The sequence below is a fragment of the Heloderma suspectum genome, chromosome 1, assembly GCF_057233095.1.
Source record: "Heloderma suspectum isolate Gila_16-S chromosome 1, 16-S_ref, whole genome shotgun sequence".
NCBI lineage: Eukaryota > Metazoa > Chordata > Lepidosauria > Squamata > Helodermatidae > Heloderma > Heloderma suspectum.
Genome location: NC_139458.1, coordinates 210,200,542 through 210,222,357, shown reverse-complemented (window position 1 = coordinate 210,222,357; position 21,816 = coordinate 210,200,542). Strand labels below are relative to the sequence as shown.

The 21,816-nt window shown below is 41.8% G+C and overlaps 1 protein-coding gene across 1 annotated transcript in view; it reads right to left on the bottom strand.

Annotated features, from left to right (window-relative positions):
- The window catches only part of BMPR2 (bone morphogenetic protein receptor type 2), a 128,244-nt gene that overhangs the window by 57,144 nt on the left and 49,284 nt on the right, over positions 1-21,816 (bottom strand). Inside the window, exons 2-3 of the mRNA XM_084818087.1 lie at positions 9,301-9,474; positions 8,589-8,768 (exon numbers count right to left, since the gene is read on the bottom strand). Of these exons, the coding sequence (XP_084674213.1) occupies positions 8,589-8,768; positions 9,301-9,474 (354 nt within the window). The remainder of the gene's footprint in view (positions 1-8,588; positions 8,769-9,300; positions 9,475-21,816) is intronic.

The following is a 21,816-nucleotide window of genomic DNA, read 5'->3' as shown; positions in this document are numbered from 1 at the left end:
TTCCCCAACCTGGTGCCTTCCAGATGTGTTGGACTGCAAATCCCATAACCCCTAGCCAGTGGTCATGCCAGTTGGGAGTTGCAGTCCAACACATCTGGAGGGTGCAGGATTGGGGAAGCTGCTCTAATCCATGAAAGTTTATGCTAAAACAAATGTTGTTTTTGTTGCAAGACTAAGAGGGCTATCCCTCCTGGGAATTGTCAAAAATGAACACATACCCATAAACTCTTATGTCTCTCTGCTGGACTGCACCCAATACATTCAACTACCTCATGGCATGGAACATATTTATGTAGATTTAAAATATGTAGAGTTGCTATAGCCTTTGGGACATCCTTCATACTGAACATATGGAGCCAGGCTTAAGATGCCTGCTACTTATTTTCATTATTAATTTTAATAGTAACATTTATATCCCACCTTTATAGGCAAAATGCCAATTCTAGGCATTTAAAAAAAAAACAACTGAGTGTTTTGCTGGATCAGGCAGGGGCCAGTGCTCAGAACCTAACAGGACTAACTCCTTCAAGACATGCACTTAAGAACAAATTCCCAAATCTCTCTCAAAATGCATTTTTCAAAATTTGCATGAAACTATATCATGGGGCCCATCTACATGGAGCTTTTACTTCAGTTCTACTCCACCCCCAAGTTGATTGTATCATATGATGCACACTACTCCCCATAGCTAGCCCAGCATTTCTTGCCCTAAATCTGTTTTTTCCCCAAACTCATTTTGTGTCAGATTTTCACATCACAGTGGATTCAGTGCCGTTCGGGAGTCCGTGTGACCTCAGCTGGCTTTGGCGTGGGCTGGTAAAAGCGGCGCTGATTGGCAGAAGGGAAAGTTGCATGGGGCGGGGGCATGGGGAGAGCAGAGGGGTAAACATGTCTACCCCAAAGTAACTCATTGCCTTCAATTCCACTTTGCTGAGCGCAGGAGCAGCCCTGCTGCTTTGAAACTGTGCTGTTGCAAACGTGGGCTCACTCGCTGCCTCTCACGTTAAATATTGATTGAGTGTGGGAGTGGGGAGGGAGCCCGCTCTTCAGCTTTGAAACTGTGCTGCTGTGAACATGGGCTAAGTCGCTGCCTCTCACTTTAAATAATGACTGATTGCGGGAGTGGGGAAGGGAGCCAGCCTTGCAGTTTTGAAACTGTGCAGCTATGAAGGAGCACAGCTAAGAAACGGTGGACACCTGGCGATTCGAAGCTGTGTAGCTAAGCAAGGGTGGATGTCAGGGTGGGTAATTTTCATGAACGTGTACTCAGAAGCACTTCACTGGGCCCATGGCGGGGGGGGGGGGGCTTTTGACTGGGCAGTTAATATACATCAAAGACAACGTGCTAGTCACTCTCCCTCCTTGCCAGCTCTATGCTCTCTACTCTCAGTACCTCTTACACTCCCACTCATTCTGCTCAGTCTCCGGGTGGTGGCGGCTGCCTGCCTGCCTGCCCACCTCATAAATGTGTGTGTATGTGGGGTTTGTCGTGAACATCTACTCGTAAGCAAGTTCTCCACTACACTTTGTTGAACATGCAAGGGAGGAAGGGAGAGGGAGCAAAGCTGCGCTCATTGGCTGCCCCACACCTATGCAATAGATGACGTTCGTTTCTACTCGCACACCCCACCCCAACTAATGCAGCTTCAGTTCCTGTTTGCTCCACAAAAGTGGAGGAATACAGCACTGGGTGTACTGTGGAAAAAACTAATTTGTTCCTGTGAAAATGCGGATTTTTACCAACGCTTCACAAAGTGTTTCCGTTTAGATTGGCCCATGCTGCTTAAACCCCCTCAGTAATTCAGTTGTACAAGCTGCCAGTTTTATAGAACTGTAGTATGTGAATAGCTTTGCAGGATCAATTTAGTCTTCTGTCATCTCAGCAAAGCTTGAAACACCACTGAATAGATCTGTATACTTTTAAATAATAACTCAATAGGGCTAATATGGGAATGCACATAAGTGATTAAATCCAGGCATTTCTAAAATGTCTGATACAAATATTTATCTATTCTGCATCTGAAATATTTAATGAATATCCTATTTAGGAAAGCAAAAGCATTAAAAACATCCATCTGACTTCTCATAATTGAGCCAGTGCTAACAGAAAATGCAGCAAACAAAATGGCTCATGACTAAAATAATCTTAGTTTCTATAGCAACTGAGCAATGTTCCTTTTATTTATACATTTAAAATATTATTTTCAAATATACAAGCAAGATACAATCCAAGAATAGTACAACACAGTTCTGGTTAGGCTTAATTTCTAGAGAACAAGAAAAAAATGTTCAAAATCATGGAGTTTGAGTATTCTAAAGCTATGAATAGGTGAATTCTAGACAGCAGAGTGTAACTGTCTCATCAACTATCATCTCGGGGGCCTTCCAGGTTATTTTTTTTTACAATAAATGTGCATGAATACATTCTGTTAGGATAAATGGTCATTCTTCAGGATAGTGCTTCCACTTGCTGTAATACCACTTTTTCCTGCATTCTAACCTTAATAATCTTGTTGCTGGGGGAAAATACATTCTTGCCTTAGCTAGCACATCAGTTGCAATTGTAAATGCTATGTTGAATGTAATTGCCAAGTATTGTAGTGCCTGTGACAGAATTGGTGATGATGAGTACAATTTCCTCCTCCCCCACACTAATGCCAGAGTTGAACAATTCAGGCACAAACTGCTCGTGCAGCTGTTAAAAACAGGAGGAACACAAGCAAGGCCATTACTTGCCCCCACAACAATGCTGTGCCATTTTGTGTACCTTTTACTTTTTTATTTCTGTAATATTTCAAGCTTAGTTCTTTGAAGGTGGCAAATTAATTTCTTCAGTGCTGAAGTTCACATTTCCTATGTATAAATGCAAAACATACAAAGCTCAGCAAGTCTACACACTATTCATTATGTGGATGTTACTGGTGCTGAAATGGTTCCAACGTAAGTAAAATGCATAGGTCCATCTGCCAGTGGAATGGGCACTGGTGGCAGAATGGGTTCCCCGCACACATCCCTAAAGGTTGGGGGATCCCTCTGGGTGCATGGGTGAGAAAGGAAGGGGAAGTCCAGTTCCGTGAATGGTTGTAAGTTCACACTATGTTGAATGTAGCCCATGAGGTAAAAGCGGGGTATTTTTCATTGAAAATTGAAGTTTTATTAGTCATAAAAGCAAAACTAGTTTAAAATATAAGCAAACAAGTAAGAAACAATTCTTATATATACTGCTTGTAAAAAGAACAGGTTACAGGAGAAACCACCAACAGACCTTAATCCAAAAGAAGGGAGGTGGGGGAAAGCACAGCGGGTGAAGTATTTAGAGTGCTGGACTGGGATGTGGGAGACTCAGGTTCTAGTCCCCACTTTTCCATGAAGCTCACTGGGAAACTTAGGGCCATTCACTGACTCTCAGCCTAACCTACCTCACCGGGCTGTGAGGATAAAATGGAGAGGACGAAGGAGGATTATGTATGCTGCCTTTGGCCCCTTGGAGGCAGGATATAAATATAACAAACAAAGAAATTCAGCCACAAAGACAATGTATTCAATATACACCATAATGAATGGACAGTCCACAATGTTAAAACATGGCATAAATCAGAAGTATTGTGCACATGAATCAGAAATATTTGTTGGCTAGGCTTGGGTTTGCAGGTTTGAATTTTGAAAAAATAACTGGAACCACCTTAACTCATGTAAAATATTTTACAAAAATCTGTTTTCTTATCTGTGATCATGTTTTACTTTGGCAAGAGTACACTGTAAATAAGACTTTAAAAATCCAGCTATGCAAGGAGCATGAAGCAGGCTCAGACAAGTGCTGTAATTTACTTCAGAGTTTGACGCTTCCTTCAGAATTCCAACTTTGAGTTATGAGAAAATACAGCATTTTGAACATGATACAAACAGAGGGAGAAACAGGGCTGCAGTCTACACAGCTGTTGCTTCAGCACCTCTAACATTACCAATACCTTTGGAAAGTTGCAGTAGCACAGTCAGTCTTTAGCTGTTCATAAGTTTACAGTAACAGCAAGACATACAAGAATAAGGTTTATTTCATGCTGAAACAGCTTGAGCACCTCTGCCTAAATGGAGAATGCACCACAGGGGACAATGTAAAACAACCAACAGAGAATGGCTATTAGAGCCTTCCCCAACCTGGTGCTCTCCAGATGTTTTAGTCTAGGGGTTCCATAATCCAGGAATGTTGGGACATCCTGGCTGGAGCTGATGAGAGTTGTCACCCCAAACATCTGGAGGGCTCCAGTTTGGGGAAGGTTGGCTGTTGTAATGAGCTAATTCCTTCTGAATACCACTGGTTGATGGTATCAAAAGCCAACAAGGTGTTCAGGAGAATCAACGGAGTCTCCCGGTACACGTCATCCACTAGGATGATCGAGGCAGTTTTGGTGCAAAGCCCAGACCTGAAGGCAGATTGAAATGGATCTAGAAAATCCGTTTCATCCAAGCACATCCAAAGTTGATCAGCTACCACATGCTCCATCACCTTTACCCCAAAGTGGATGTTAGCCACTAGCTGGTTGTCCAAAATTGCTGGGTCCAGGGAGAAGTTCTTGAGGAGGGGATGCATCAGGGCTTCTTTCAAGGCCATCAGTACCACCCCCTCCCACAAAGAAGCATCTACCACCCTCTGGACCTATCCAGCTAACTCCCTCTATCTATTATTACCCACAATGGGCAAGTACAGGTGGAGCAACAAACTCCTTCAAGTATCATGTCCATATCCTTGGGCTACAACTACTGAAACTGATCCCACACAATTGGACCAGAACAATGTCCTAGCTACCTTCTCTCGTACTGTCTCTCCAATGGCATCCAGTATAGAATACATCCAAGTGACTTTGCCATCAAAGTGCCTGGCAAACTTGTCACTCCCTGTGGGAGAGACATAAAAATATGACAGGCTTGGAAAAATAATTAAAATTATAAAGAGAAGCAAAAAACTGCAACAGCGGTCAGCAGCACAACTCTTGCCTGGCAAGTAGCAGCTGCCCCTCAATGAACAGCCAAATACAAACAGCACCTGCATATCACTTCCTCCTGCCACCATCTACCTGCTGCAGCCCAATCCTTGAAGCCATATTTTGGCCTATTACAGCTGGAACTAGTAGTAGCCCCATACTATGTTTCTCCAGTCAGGGAAACATATTGCATTGAAAAAAGCATTTAAAGCAAGGGAACAAAGAGAACTAAGACTGGCAGCCACCAGAGTAACAACGCTGCTCTTCAGCCAATGCAACACGCTATGGTTATGGCCTGCCTACTCTCCCTCATCTTCTTACCTTAGGACAGAGATAGGATAGCTGTATGTATGTTCATTCTCTCTCCCTATCCCCTCAAACACAGCTACTGAGTATCATAAAAATATCTAACAATTAGGGAAACTTGATCATTAGATAGTCACAAAATAGACTTTATCTTGTTATGCAGAACACTAACAATACATGTATGGCCTATTCCTTGCTCTGAGAGATTTACAGTCCTACAATATGAAATAAAAGGTGTAGGCTGAGTGTTAATACTCGGCATGTGTTTGTTACAGGATATTCAGGATTAAGATTGACAATGCAGGAAGCATATCTGAGAATTCCATCCCTAAAGACACTAATGTATTTTGGATCAATGTGCAAGAGAGACATTGCTCTCTTACAATTATTAAATCCAAAGTGCATTTTCCTGTACACCATTAACTCTCCAGTATCCACTTTCAGTTTCCACAAAATATTCAGAAGTGTACTGATCTAGTTCTTTTCAGGAAAAGTTCCTATAGTACTGGTTTGTACTCTTCTTCCTATCAATGTCTTCCACTAGCGATTATAATGAAAATAATGAGCTGAAATCACAATAAGGAACACGAACATAGAGAAGACAATTTCAGCTTTCCATCACAAGCTTAAATCTATGTATTAAGGTGTTCAATACCAGCAGGCTAATGTTATTAATCATAATCATCTCTTCCAGCTATGAATTTGGCGACTATATGCTTATTGGTAGAACAACAAAATGGGGCCAGCCACAAACAAGGTGATTCTTTACTACGTGGGGACTCCCCCAAGTATGCATAATAATATTAATGTGTAAATTAAAAGACACCCCCCCAAATAACCCAATGAAGATTGAGCATGTTCAGCTTGCCTTGCACCTCAGCAGTATGCACCACATGGCAACTGAGCTATAATGCTAGAGTGCTGAGGTTTGGGCTAGATGAGGAGGACACTGTTCCTCTAGCGCCAGAGTTCAGCAATCTCACACCACTGAGTGCAGGGGGGGGCGGTTTTCCAAAGCATTTATCCTCCCCAAGATTTCTTGCCAACTTGTCCATAGAGAATATCAAATAATATTTCTCTCTTGCCATCAGACAGGGAACTATCTGTCTATGACTCAGTAAAGTTTGCCAACCCCTTCAGTTTCTGGATTCAGTCTGCTTTATTTAGCCACTTCTGACAACATCACTGTATCTTGTAGGTGGGGTCACTTATTGAAAGTGGGCAAGACTACATAAAAATGAATAGCTATACATACTTCAGGCAGAAAACTGTTTGGGACAAGATCATCAAAAGAGCAGCATGAACAAAGCTTGCTCATACTTTTTATGTAGCCCTTCAGACATGTTATTAAACACCAAGCCTTCCCTACAATTTGCAATACTCCAGTTTACTTAGAGCACAACCAGTTACACAAAAGCAACATCTATGGGCTTACAATGGGGCAAGTCATGTTACCTTCTTAACAATGTGTGGGACCAACCCACTGATGCAGCAAGTTGCTTAACTAGGTTGCTTTCATCTGACAACCAGAGATGGCTAGGGAATGTCCTTATGCTTGCATTCCCCATGGAGGGAAGCAAGGGCTGGGACCAGCATGCAAAGTAAGCTCTAATTGCCATAAAAAAGTAACCCACAACTGCCTTCTGACAGACAAGATGAGAGGCGGTGGGAGCCTGGTTCCATGCATTTTGCTCATTACAGTAGTTCTGTGAGATTAATCCCTAGGATTTACAGAATCATGCACTTTAAAAATGGAAGAACATTTGTCACTGAGTCTAAGGGGGTGTTTCCATGACAACAGAAGGAGAAATGAATGGAGGATTACTGGATTTTTTAAAAAGGAATCAGCTTTGCTGCACTTTGGTCCATGCAGGGCTCTATGAGCAAGTGCTCTGCACCAGTAAAAATCGTTTCACAGAACATACTTCCTGGTGGGGGTTGAAGTGAACATCATCTGACTGGCAGGGGCTACTCAACCAATAAGAGAGGCTCCCCCCCCACTCTCCCCCCTTCCCCTTTCCTCTGAAGCTCCAGATGCACCTGCATTTCAGGAGCAAGCCTCACTGAGCACAATGGGAATTACTTCTGAGTAGACACATATGCTTGTGGTGGGAAAGACTGGGGGGATGACACAGGGATGGGAAACCAGCCCCCTTTCTAACTTGATGCTGCGCAGGATCTCCATAACAAAGGTGTGAAGTAGTTACTTCCTAAGGCAATAAACCAAACAACAGAGAATCGGAGCCTCAAGATCGCGCTTTACAACATTTAGGGAATTTGTGCTTTAAACTGTGCCATTTCAATTGAGGGGGATCTCTGTAAATTCTGATGTGGGCATTCAGGGGACAAGCCTCACTGACCACAATGGGAGTTATTTCTGAGTAGACACTAATTGGTTTGTGCGGGGATGGGGAACACACAGGAAACACCCCTTGACCAGGGTCACAGTGAAAGGCACATCCCTGGGCAGGGCCAGCATACCCGAGGTAAATGCAGGGGTTGGGGCACACAGCAACTATACTAGGAAGTATACAACTTAAGGAAAAGAACTGGACTTTAAGCAGTCTCAGGAAATCCGGGTTTTCCCTGATAAGCTCTGGAGTGGCTGCTGGATGGCCACAATGTCATATATCCCTAACGACCTCCAAAAGCAGCTAGCTCAGAGTAAATCACTCATGGAGACACCCCCTAAGTCTCACAGTAGTCCTGCCTATTCTATTTATTTATTTGTTACATTCTATTCTATTATATTGAGGCAAATTTATGAACCAGCCTCCCGGCTCACTGCAACGCTAAGAGCAAAACACACGGAGGTGTTGGTCCTGGTTTTATAACAGATATTCTGTGTAAACCTTGCCAAGACACTTAAGTATTACAGCCTAGGGTAACAGACTACATAATTACAGGTAATCAGAAATTGGCAAAACAAAACTATATGCTAAAAGTGCAAAATACAACCTCCATGTGCCTAGTACAATTCCATACTGCTGTGATTATGATGTGAATTCTCCTGTGCAATAGCCTCACAGAAGTCTGTATTTAAAGTATTAATCTCATATGACTATGGCAAAATAATATTGCCAAAACATTACAGAGGATACAAGATCAACAAGTGAGGCCTAAATTCTTTTTAGGGTGAAACACTATATAAATATAATTGTTAACTTAAGACTAATAGAAAAACATAGCGTTTTAATTTTTCTACTAAAACCCAGTGCATTTCATGTATCAGTAGCAATGCTTTCTTAAACCATAATTACTCTTAATAATAATGATCACACAGCCTGAGGCATTCTGACTCACTGAATGGCATTGCATCAGTAGGATCTGGTGGTGGGAAGTTTTCTGTGAAGTTGACATTGCACAGGTTGGTACTGCAGCAGCAGAAACGATATGTCCCATTCTGAACCAAGGAAGGGGTGGTTGTTACTATGCATTCCTCGGAGTGACACTCTTGGGGGTCTCCTATATGAGACCAACATCCTGAAAAAAATCAAATGAAATAGATCAGTTATCTAACTGCAGTTGGAATATTTGCAGATAACAGCAGTCATGATGGATTGGACCAAAGGCCTATCAAGTCTAGTCTTCTGTTTGCACAGTGGCCAATGAGATGCCCATGGGAAGGACACAAGCAGGGTATCAGTGCAACAGCATCCTCCTGGTCATATGCCCCAGCAACTGGCATACAGAGGTATACTGTCTCTGATACTGGAGGTAATATATAGCCATCAGGACTAGTAGCCATTGATAGGTTTATGCTCCATGAATTTGTCTAATCCCTTTTTAAACCCATCAAAGTTCGTAGCCATCACTACATCTTGTGGTACGATGAATCACACCTCCAAATCTGTTCACATATATAAGGATCATCAGTGTAAGTTTCAGTGTGAAGAACAATGGCAAGAACCACAAGAAATATCTTTCTGGCTATAAAAATTAAGACCTTCATGACAAATAGATTATATTTAACTATAACAGAAAAATAAGCAGTGCCATTATGATTAAATATTACCTTGTTTCACAAGATGTATGTCTCCGTCTCGTGTTTTCTCCCAGAGACCATAACAGGTGTTGCCTTTCATACACAAAACTGTACCATTCTCTTGAGAAATTCGACTTTCACTAATCCCATGATCATTTTGGTATGGGTCCCTAAAAGCACATGTTGTCTCTTCACTCTGGGCAGCTAAACAAGAAAATAAAAACAGTCTTGTTCAAATTATAGATTATGGCAATACTTAAACCTAGACATAGTTGAAAAAACTGGAAGAGCAATTCTGGTATTCGGGAATGTTGCATGTTTGAAAGTGATATCAAACTCCCTATTGTGGGCTTCCACTTGGTGTTAGCACAATCCATTTTTATGTGTATAGAAACACTTTGCTCTGCAATTTCTGCTTTCCTTTTTGTGAATATCCTGTGCTAGGATAGTCCCTCTTCCATCAGCAACATGCCAGTGATCACCATGTACACATATATTAGACTTAACCAAAAGTCCTTCTTGCAGAGCCATTAGCAATAAAGTGACATCGAGTAATACTACTGAGAAAAAGCACTTAAAGTGGCCTGCAGCAACACTGCAAGCTTGGCTCTTTTTATGGTATTCATAAATGCTTTAAGAATTCAGTAAGGGAGACCGGATGAACAGGAATACATGCAGGCCACATTATCAGTAAAACTTAGATCATCATCATAATTAGTCTTCCCAGACAGCATATTATCTCTCTTGAGCTAGAATATTAAAAGATCAAAATATCTTAAGATCCAAGAAATTCAAAGGAATTTCTGTCCATTTTTCTTTTTGATTCATTCCATAAATTAAGCCATAGCTCATCATAACAATCCTATATCATGATTTCGTTAGAAAGGAAGAAAAGCTCTTCAGAATAAAAGAACTGCTGAAAGTCCCTTATAATAGTGGAGAGAATGTAAACTGACTGCACCTATCAAAGCAAAATTCTTGTTTGGAGCATTTCCAGATGTTTTGTAGATGTGTTTATTGGATGGCAGTGCTTGGCAAAACATTCAGTAATTGAAGTAAAATAAAACAGAGCAACTGGACAATACTGATCCAGAAGTGAATGCTCTACTAAAACAGTGAAGGAAGAAATAATGTGAATGCGATATTATTTTGTCTTACAAATGTTGTCACTTTCTAGCATCAAATATATATGAACTTTCTAGAAAGGAAGAAACACACACTAGCATACTGTAATGCTTAATATTTTAGTACTGAATATCACAATATATATGTTCATTGTGCCTTTTGGTGTATATTTTTTCCACAAAATAAAGTAATTATTGACATTTAGTAACTGTGGATAAATATTGTGATTTCTTCTAGGACTACCCTCATCAACAAAGCACAGCCTCATTAGCAAAGCTACCTGCTGATTCTTACATTCCTCTGCTCTGTTTTCTCTATTCAAAGAGATTTCATATTCTTTAAAGCCTAACTATTTCACTCTTGAGAATTAGGTCATTCAATAATTCTGATTTGTTCCTTCTTCCAGTTGTTCTCTAAAACATCCACACTCATCCTCACTAAAGTACTACCCCAAAAAATCAAGATTGCCCCTAGTCATATTACTTCACCAAGTTCTAAATTCACCTACCATTTAAGCTGTATACACACCATGATTTCTTAAGAGGCCCTTTTCTAAGTATCCTTTTTAGCAGAGGTGCATCAACAATTTATAAAGGAGAGAGTCTTTTTCGCAGTAGCAGCCCAACTCTAGAATGCCTTCCCCAAAGAGGTACAAACTGATGCCAATGCTACAAATTTTACGGCACCAGGTTATGTATGACCTTCTTATTTGCCCAAGCATTTTAGAGGAAATTTCACTCTGTTTTTATTATGTATTAGACTGTTTTTAGTCTGCTTCATTGGTTGCTGTATTCTGTTATAGTCATTTTTTGTTTTTATTATATTATATTTATATGTTCGTATGAATAGTTTTATTCACAGTTTTGTACACCACCCTGGAATCCTTTTGATGAAGGGAAGCTAAGAAATATTTTAAATAGATAAAAATTCTATGGAGCAACTAAGAGGTTTTCCTTCTTATTGCTACACTGACACAACACCTAATCCTGCTTCTGGTGCTATACAAACATACAAACATACTGTAGGAGATTAAAGCCTGGCTTGCATAATTAGTACAAACCATGATTGCCAATTCTAGTTTGCTAGCTAATAGTCTGTCAATTCAGATATCATACCAAAACTGTAGTTTTCTTATGGTTTGACATGATGAATAAGCTGGAGTACAACCTGTTCACTCCTTTACAAAGGGTGTGTGAATGCATGTGTGTGTGTGTGTCCGTATGTTAAAAAGAGCTATGGAATTCTTTAAAAATTGTTCCAGACCAGTAAGGAGAAGGTTTTATTACTCATCATGGACACTATCCAATTGATCCCCACAATAATCACACCCGGATGTACATGTCTATTGCAGCAATGCCAGTCTCCTTTGGTTTTTCCGGTGTACAGCTGGAGTGTTACAAAAAGATCAAAGTTTGACCAGAGAGTATGGTAGGGCCGTGGCAGTTCTATAATATTCAGTTCTATAATACCTCTGTTGATCTTAATGAATCATTACTTTGTTTATAAAGCAGAAGATGTCCAGCACAGGACAACAGTTTATAACAAATAACCATGGTAGTATTTGATAGCACCAATGTTCTGCAGTGTGTGAACTCTTCATGGCTCATAATCTTCAGCATCCTACACAAGATTAAATAATTCTGCAAAAATTATATTCTATCTTGCTGTGATTTATGAAGTACAATTACCAGGCAGCACTATGTGCTCAGAAATCTTCTTGGCTACTAAGGTTACCTTTTTTCCCCTGTCAGACACCCCTGAAGACAAAGGAGCTAGCATGTGTTGGTTTGAACAACAATTGCAAGTCGCACATACATGATTTTATTCTCAGGAACAGATGCTTTGAGTCTGGAACTCTCAGCTGTCTTGCATTTTCAGATCCTTGGCATGGGACTTCCAAAGAAACAAATAGAGGATGTTTCTTTTTTGAGTGACAAAGGATGATTCAGTTCTGAATCTAAACATAAGTATTACAGTTGTGACTTAAGGGAAGGGGGGGAAATCATACATTCCTGTATGTGCAGGTTGTTGTTGTTTTGCTCCTTATGAAACCTTGATTATACTATTGTCCACATAGATTAAAAGAAAGAATAATATTGTCTGATGAAAGTTCTTTTTCAGATGCCCCCAATATGCTATTATTTATAAGGCCAGTTTAGACATTCAGAAGCATCATTTATATCCTGATAAACCTTGGGAACACTGTAGTCTGGAGAACTTATTGTTCTATTGGCTCCTCCATGGAAACAGCAGAGGCCTCTTGGAAGCAATTTTCGTAATAGCAGAAGCACATTCTTCAGCCACCACAATAATAGAAACTGTGTCTGGAAGATTGTGGCTATATCCATGGAAGAACCAAATCAGATATTAGGTTCTTGCATGAATGCGTTCCCAGATCAGTCAAGGTATGTCACACTGAGAAAATTCTAAATGTCTGAACTAACCCATAGTCTTTCTTAATCACTTCGGAGCCAGAATTACAAAACTGAATGACAAAACACTAGATTGGGGAACCTCTTTCAGCCAAAAGGCTGAATTCAATTTTGGAAAAGCTCTCAGAGGCCACATCCCAGTGGTGGGTAGGGCTAAAGGCCAAGAGCCAGGGCAAAAGACAAAAGGGGCAGGGCCAAATTACAAAAAACAACAACAGTATATTGTAACTTGAAGCTCTTACTGCCACTAACTAAGCCTTAGGAGAGGCATTTCAATCTTTTAAAACTGGGGCGGGGGGGACTGCTCAAAAGCCAGGAAACCACCAAACAATTGGTATTAGGAGGAAAGGGGGTGGGTTGGGGGAATGGGATGGGGTCATTTGGGGAATCCCGGATTTGGCTGCTGGGCCTGAGGTTCTTGATTTTTTGTGACCAGAAATGAATATGAGCCAAGATTCTTACTGGAGCTAAAGAGAGCACCAGGAAAAAACTTTTCCTGGCCACCTTTCAGGGAAGAAGCCCTCCCAAGGAGGCTTACAACAATAAAATACAGAAAAACTGTTAAAATATTAAGTGATAAAAACATAAAAACAATACAAGCCAACAATAAAACCAACAACAATGATAACAGCAACAATAGCAATCATATTAAGAGAAGGCCAAGGTAAAATAATAAGTTTTCAAGGTATTCTTACAAGCCTGTAATGACGGAGCATAGCGAACCTCCAATGGCAGCTTGTTCCAAAGGTGCGGGGGCCACTGCAGAGAAGGCCCTCTAACGTGTGTTCACCCACCTTACTGCTCTCACAGGTAGGCAAATGAGAAGGGCTTCTCTTTCTGATCTTAAAGTGTGAGCAGGCTGATATGGGTGAAGGCAGTCCTTCAAGTAATTTGGTCCAAAACCGTTTAAGGCTTTAAAGGTCAAAACCAGCACTTTGAATTGGGCTCGAAACACACCGTTAGCCAGTGCAGCTGGTGCAGTATAGGCATTATGTGATCGAATTGCCTCGCCCCCATCAATACTCGGGCAGCCACATTCTGCACAAGCAGGAGTTTCCAAACCATCTTCAAAGGCAGCCCCACGTATAGCACATTACAGTAATACAGCCGGGACGTCACTAGTATGTAGGTAACTGAGGCAGATAGGGCTGAAGTTGGCATACCAGCCTAAGCTGGTAAAAAGCACTCCTAGACACGGCAGCCACCTGGGCTTCCCTAGTTAGCTTAGAGTCCATGTGGACTCCCAAACTGAACACGTGGTCTTTCAGGGGGAGTGCAACCCCATCTAAGACCAATTGTAAAACTCAATCCGAAGTAGCTGGTTTCCCAACCCACAGTATCTCCGTCTTGTCTGGATTAAGTTTCAGCTTGTTCACCCTGTTCCACAGCCTCCCTGGGATGTGTAGATGGAAATGAGAGGCAGAGCTGAGTATCATCTGCATACTGATGACATTTTAGCCCAAACCTCCTGATGACTTCCCCCAGGGGTTTCATGTAGATGTTAAAAAGTATGGGGGACAAGATAGAGCCTTGTGGCACCCCACAGGCTAATGGCCCTGGGATGGAACTGAAGTTCCCTAGCACCACCTTCTGAGACTGCTCCTCCAAAAAGGACCAAAACCACTTTAGAACTGTGCCTCCCAAGCCCAATCTAGATAAACGATCCAGAAGGATACCATGGTCGATGGTATTGAAATCCACTGAGAAGACCAGAAAAACCAACAGGGTTGCACTCCCCCCATCCATTCCCTGGCGTAAGTCATCAACCAGGGTGACCAAGGCTGTTTCCATCCCAAAACCAGGCCTGAAACCTGATTGGAATGGATCTAAGTAATTACTTTCATCCAAAACGGCTTGGAATTGTGAGGCCACCACACGCTCAACACCTTGCCCAAGAATGGCAAATTTGACATAGGACAGTAATTATTTGGAACCATAGGATCTAAATTTGGTTTCTTCAGCAAGGGCCTCACCACAGCTTCTTTCAAAGCTGCAGGGACCTCGTCATCCCTCAAGGAGGCATTTACCATCTCCAAGGTCCAGATATCCAGCCCAGCTCTGGCAGATTTGACAAGCCAATATGGGCAAGGATCTAAAGGGCAAGTAGTAAGCCTCAGTCCTCCAAGCAGTTTGTCCACATCCTCAGGTTGCACAAGCCGAAAGGTGTCCATAACATGACTAGATAGTACACCAACACTGTCCATATCAGACTCTGTCAAAACAATGGCATCCAAGTCAGCACAAATACGAGCAATTTTATCTGCAGTGTCTGGCAAATTGTTCACAGCAGGCCTTGGGGGTTCAATTTCTTGTGTTCCAGGGCCTACACCCAAGAGGCCTTTAACCACACGAAAGAGCTCTGCTGGACAACACTGAGCAGATGCAATGGTGACAGAGAATTAGGATTTCTTCACCGCCATCACCACCACAGAATAAGATCGCAAGTAGATTCTTACCGGTGTTCGATTGTATTCATTCTGAGCCTCCACTGACTTTAAAAAAGCCACAGGTTACTTCTTTCCAAGCTCCAGGCGCAAATTAAAACCATCACTATCTTTCAAGTATGATTTTATATCCAGCTATACAACCATTTACAGCAGTTTCTTCTAATCCTAAGAAAGTTTAAGAAATCTGTAAAATGTAAGGTAGAATCTGGTCAAAAGATTTGGATAAATTCAAACAAATCAACCAGATTTCACTTTTCTATTTTAAAAAATTGCTTTATCAAAGAAAGAGAATAGATTAATGTGGCATGATCTAATCTTTACAAAATTACTTTGATTGTTAGTAGTGCTCCATTCTTTTCATTGTGCTTCCAAATTAATTGTTTCAATTATTTGCTCCAGTATCTCCCAGATACAGAAGTCGAAACTAAAAAGCTTACCATTCCATGTATGGTTCACCTTCTAAAGATATTTATTTTTATTTATTTATTACATTTATATTCCACCTTTTTTCCTCTTTAAGGAACCCAAGGTGGTGTACATAATCCTCCTCCTCCTCTCTATTTTATCCTCACAACAACAACCCTGTGAGGTAGGTTGGGCTGAGAGTTTGTGACTGGCCCAAAGTCATCCAGTGAGCTTCCATGGCCGAGTGGGGACTAGAACCCGGATCTCCTGACTCCCAGTCCAACACTCTAGCCACTACGCCACACTGGCTCTAAAGATAGACATTACATCTCAAGCCTGCACAACCTGTAACCCACCAGCCCAAATACAGCACTCTAGTCATGTGCTGGGCCTGAGATGTGCTTGACAAACAGTTGTCCTATTTTTGCAGTCCCAGACAGACAGCAATAACAGGAGGATTAAGAAAATTCCCAGTGGGCTTCAAATACATGAATGCACTTTTCTCTAGATTTGAAAATTAAATATAAAGCTGATAAATCTAGACCACTTTCAAGGGCTAATATCATTATCAAAATCTTCCACCTACATAAAGCAAAATCTATTTAGGGAAATTGCAGAAAAAAGCCACCAGTTTTTACAGCACAGTTACTTGGCTGTTAATTAACTTGGCTAAAATAGGCCTGTAGAACTTCTGACCCACTAAGCCAAACACAACCTACAAGCCATGCATGGCAGCCTACCAGAGGCTTGCTACACTCTTCTTTTCAATTCCTATCTGAGACGGCAAAAAGGGACAACCACAATACGTGGTTAGGGGTCTGTGTTTGATTGGATGGGTTCCAGATTATGCAGACCTGAGCTAAGAGATTACTATATTTCATGCTTTTCTCTGCCTCATAAAAAGCTACTTATTGTTTTTATAGAACACAGATGCATAAAATGAGTGAAGAAAGCTAGTCAACCACATCCTTGAAAAGTAAGCTAATGATCACACATAAATCTTACTCACAATCTGTATCTTAAGTAGATCTTACCACATAATTGCCCTTCTGAGGAAAAGGAGCTATGCCCATTGGCCGTATCAATGAGCAATAGCCAAGTCCCTATTTTTAGGGCATATACAGAAATTATAATAAAAGTGAGGCAGTTCCAACAATTTAGCACTGTGAAATCCCAAATTACTTCATACAGTATTTACAACTAATTCTTTCGGAACTGCAGTTTTAAAATCCAAGCTAGATTATTGCAGTTTCATAGATTATTCATTAATATTGAAACAGCGCCTCTTATTGTCTTCATCCTTACAGGAAAACAGCATGTTGTAGAATGTCATTTTGAGCTCCTTCTTCCAGGAAAGCAATGTAGTATCTATTAAACTACTAGTGTATAACTGAAAGAGTGCTTCTAGATGGTCATGATAGAAGTGCAAATAAAATCCAATATAAAATTTAAATTAATTAAAAACTCCAACTCTCTTAGCCTTGTGGTTTCCATTTAATACATGGTTAGAGAACCAACAGACACAACCCATTGCTTTAGTAAAGAAAAGATGAATATGATTTGGATTTTTTTAATGGATCAGGATCAACAGAATCCTAAAAAGTTTTTTCCTATTATTTTGGTTTCATATTTGGAATGATAATGGAGAGGCTATTTTTAATAGAACAATTGCACAAAGCTCGTTCAGAGGTCTATGACATCATGAAGGTTTTTGCTGACTTTAGCTCACAAATACTTGACAGTTGGAAATTTCCCACTAATATCCTCCTCTAATTAATAAAAGAGCACTTCCTCTGGGTTATATCCAATGTACCTAATGGAGTCTACTCTAAGTAGGACTAATGCTACATACAACCCTCTGTACTTTCGTAGTTTTTTTTATTATTCACTAGAACAAATTGGAACTCAAAATGCCTGGCAACAGAGCTATAGTCAGCAGCTAGTCACATAAAGGCTGCAGTGGGGACCTGGCTAATCAAAACACAGTATAATTCACCCAAGAAACAGACTACAAGCAGAGGAAGAGTTTGAATTCCAAATCCAATCCACATATTTGACTCCATAGAAGCATAACAAAATACCCATTTAAGGTTGCAATTCTTGCTTCTGGAACATTTTGCCTAATTTTGGAGATGAATCTTTCCAACTCAAACTTCCAGCGAAAGACACTTGAAGTCTCAAGAAAAGAGTCAGAGACCACAACAAGTGTACAGTCTAGGTCTGCAACGTGGACATATCATTAAAGTCAATGGGACTTACTCTCACGTAAACATGGTCAGAGTGTACTTTCTAGCCAGCTGCAAGAACTGCACACTCTCCATCATCCAGCAGGGGGGAAACCCTGATTTCCAGTCTAGGGCAGGTCTTGTACAATCAGGATTCTAAGTCCTGCAAGGAAACTATGCATGTACTACTGCCTCCCCCCCCACTACAGAAGTTCAGCCCCAATGCCTGGAAGACTATAGGGACAGTTGGGAACATGATGGAGGGGACTGGGCCAGTGAGTGCATCCCTGCTCCTAAATATAGCAAAAATATTGTGATGTAATTGCCATTTTACCTTAATTTTTAATACAAACAAAAGGTGATTAAACTCCAGAAGGCACTGAACCTTAGATATGCAAAACCATGGCTTGGAGAGACATAGCTGGTGGCATAGTGTCAACATTACAAAAATGAGATTATGGTAGCATAAGGGACAACAACAAACGAAGGGCAGTATCCAACTATGTCATTCCATTAGCACAAATGATGTGCTAGTAGAAACTAAGTTCCAAGCTACGTGCAACAGGAGAATCCAACTAAAGTTATATTTGCACAAGCATGGTTATGTGCATCCAGTTGTGCATTATGCTTGCGCAACCCGTTCTGCAATGGGTTGTACAACTGTATTGCACAACTGCTTGCACAATGGAAATGGCTCCGCTAGTGCTATTTGAGTTTACAGAATTATACCACTGGTTACTGTCCCATTTCTAAAAACATTAATTTCGCCTCAGAAGATTAGCTATCTTTCCGTTTGTTATATCTCTTTAATATCACCTTACTCATAATGATGACAGCTTCCCCAACATTCTGTAGAGTAAATAGGTGCTTCTGACAGTTTTGCTTTGAATTCATACAACCAGGTCACCCAGCATTAAAGGGTTTAGTGTTATTTCTCCTTTTCATTGAATCCAACTGAGGCAGTCTTTGGGCTCAATTTAAATAGCTGTTTTTGAATGATTTGGGATTATCTGAAGGTCTGCCTGCACCCATAAAAACCTGCCTAGGCTCTATGATCAGCCTCAGAGGTGCTGTTCTCTCACTGTCAAAGTGTATTAGAATTCCAAACATTAGACAGAGGGCCTTTCAGTGGTTTCCCCACATATTTAGATTGCTGTATCGAAAGAGAAACTTATGGTCCCAACTTTGTCAGCTTTTAAACAGATCTTTAAAACATATGTGTCAGTATGCATTTCACAGAAGTACTGGGCTTTTAACCTGCTGCTGGCTTTAGTTTGTAATGGATTGTTTTATATGTACTGTGTATTTTATGTTTTATGATGTTTTAACCACTTTTGTAAGCTGCCTTGGGAAGGCTTTGCCAGTGTGGTGTAGTGGTCAGAGTGTCAGACTGGGACTTGGGAGATCTGGATTCTAGTCCCCATTTGGCCATGAAGTTCACTGGGTCACTGACTCTAAGCCTAACCTACCTCACAGCTTTGTTATGAGGCTAAAATGACGAGGAGGACCATGTAAGCTGCTTTGGGTTCCTTGCAAGAGGAAATTAGGCAGGGTATAAACGCAATAATAATATAACAACCACAACCACTCAAATAAATACATTAAATGTCTGGAATCAATAACGTATGGGATAAGAGTGAATAAAACTTTCAGTCCAAGTAAGACAAAGTTGATGGGGGAATTCAGTGGATCAGCTAGCTGGAGAAATGCCTGTTTTGGGTAGGGTTATACTCTCTCCAAAAGCCAAGGTTTGTATCCAGCATTACTCCTGGAAACACCAGCTGTACCCACTATTGGGAGACCCAGCCACTGTCATTTGTGTTTTGGTTAACTTCCAGATTAGACTTCTGTAATGCACTGTACGTGAGGCTGTCCTTGAAAGCAGTATAGAAGCTTTAGCTAGCGTAGAGTGCTGCTCAACTACTGATGAGTTCAAATTAGAGTTCTCATATATCACCTATTATAAATGGATCTTTTTTATACACCGCGTTATGAATTTTATTGAAATGAGGAAAGGAAATATTTCAAATAAGCAAGTCCCTAACGTAATTGAATGGTGGGTGGCTGTTGAGAGTGTGTGGGTACTTCTGCTGTGGTAAGGATGTGCCTAGGAAACTCTGACACAGGGACCCATGCAGGGGGTACCACTATTCCAGTGACTTGGGGCAGAAGGAGATATGGCAGGAGGAGGGGGTTGGGACATCATACTAGAATCGGTCACAGGTGTTTATACACTATTCCCCTTCTACCTCTCATGTACCTGGTAGTTCTTCCACTGAGCCCTCCTCTCTTGTGGTGCTGTTATTTAATGCAAGATCAGTCTGCAATAAGACCGCACTCATTCACGATTTAATTGTGGATAAGAGAGCCGACCTGGTACCTATTACTGAGACTTGGGTGGGTGAGCTGGGTGGGGTCAACCTGATTCAGTTCTGCCCATATGGATACTTGGTGCAGCACCAACGCAGGTTGGAGGGCTGGGGGAGGGGAGTTGCTGTGGTTCATAGAACTTCCATCTCTCTCACCAGGAAATCACTCCACCTTGGAGCAGGCCTTAAGGAACTGCACCTGCTATTGGGTGACAGAAACCAACTAGGGATGCTGCTGGTGTACTGCCCACCCTGCTGCCCAGCATACTCCCTGACTGAGCTGGCAGAGGTAGTCGCAAGTGTGGTGTTGGTGGAACCCAGGACGGTGGTTCTGAGTGACTTCAACTTCCATGCTGAGGCTGTCTCTGGAGTTCCAGCTCAGGACTTCATGGCCTCCATGACAACCATGGGGCTGTCTCAGTATGTCATTGGCCCAACACATGAAGCAGGGCACACTACTGATTTGGTTTTTGCTCCAACTTGTGAGATGGGTAGTCTCAAAACTGGGGGTGGGGGTCCAAATAACCCCACTGTCATGGTCAGACCATTTCCTGGTGAGATTTGAACTTACAGCGTTACTCTCCTCCAGCGGGGGTGGGGGACCTATTTGGATGGTCCACTCCAGGAGACTGATGGAATCCAATTGATTTCTGAATGCCCTTGAAGATTTTCCAGTGGAGAGAGCTGGTGATCCAGCCGAGGCCCTAGCCTCACTGTGGAACAGTGAGATGCAGAGGGCCATCGACTTGATTGCACCTGAGTGCCCTCTCTGGTGCTGTGGAGCCCATTCTGCTCCCTGGTATATTGAGGAGCTGTGGTCAGTGAAACAGGCTGGACATTGGCTAGAGCGCAAATGGCACAAGATTCGAAGTGAAGATGACTGAGTACGCTCTAGAGCACATAATTGTGCCTACTGCATGGCAGTGCAGGCAGCAAAGAAGGCTTATTTTGCTGCCTCCATTGCATCCTCAAATAGCTATGGGGGAGCTATTCCGGGTGGTCCGGGGGCTGTTAACACCTTCCCCAGTAAATGGGGGCCTAGCCCCATTGAGGACCCGCTGTGACCTCTTTGCATCACACTTTTGAGGACAAAATCGCTTGTCTGCGCAGTGAACTTGACACTGTTGTTAGAGCAGTACCAGGCAAGGTGTCTGATACTACCATCTGCCCGATTTTGTGGGATCAGTTCCAGTTGCTGCGGCCTGATGATGTAGACAAGGTGCTTGCAGCAATGCAACTGACCACAGGCCCTCTTGATCCCTGCCCCTCCTGGCTAATAAAAGCTTGCCAAGGGGGTATGACTGCGTGGGTCCAGGGAGCGATAAAGCTTCCCTACAGGAAGGGGTGGTCCCTGCTGTCCTTAAGGAGGCAGTAGTGCGACCACTCCTGAAGAAGCCTGCTCTGGACCCAATGGTATTAGACAACTACTGCCCAGTTGCAAATACCCTTTTTCTAGGGAAGGTACTTGAGAGGGTCATGGCGGAGCAACTGCAGGCACTCTTGGAGGATACTGATTATCTTGACCCATTCCAGTCTGGGTTTT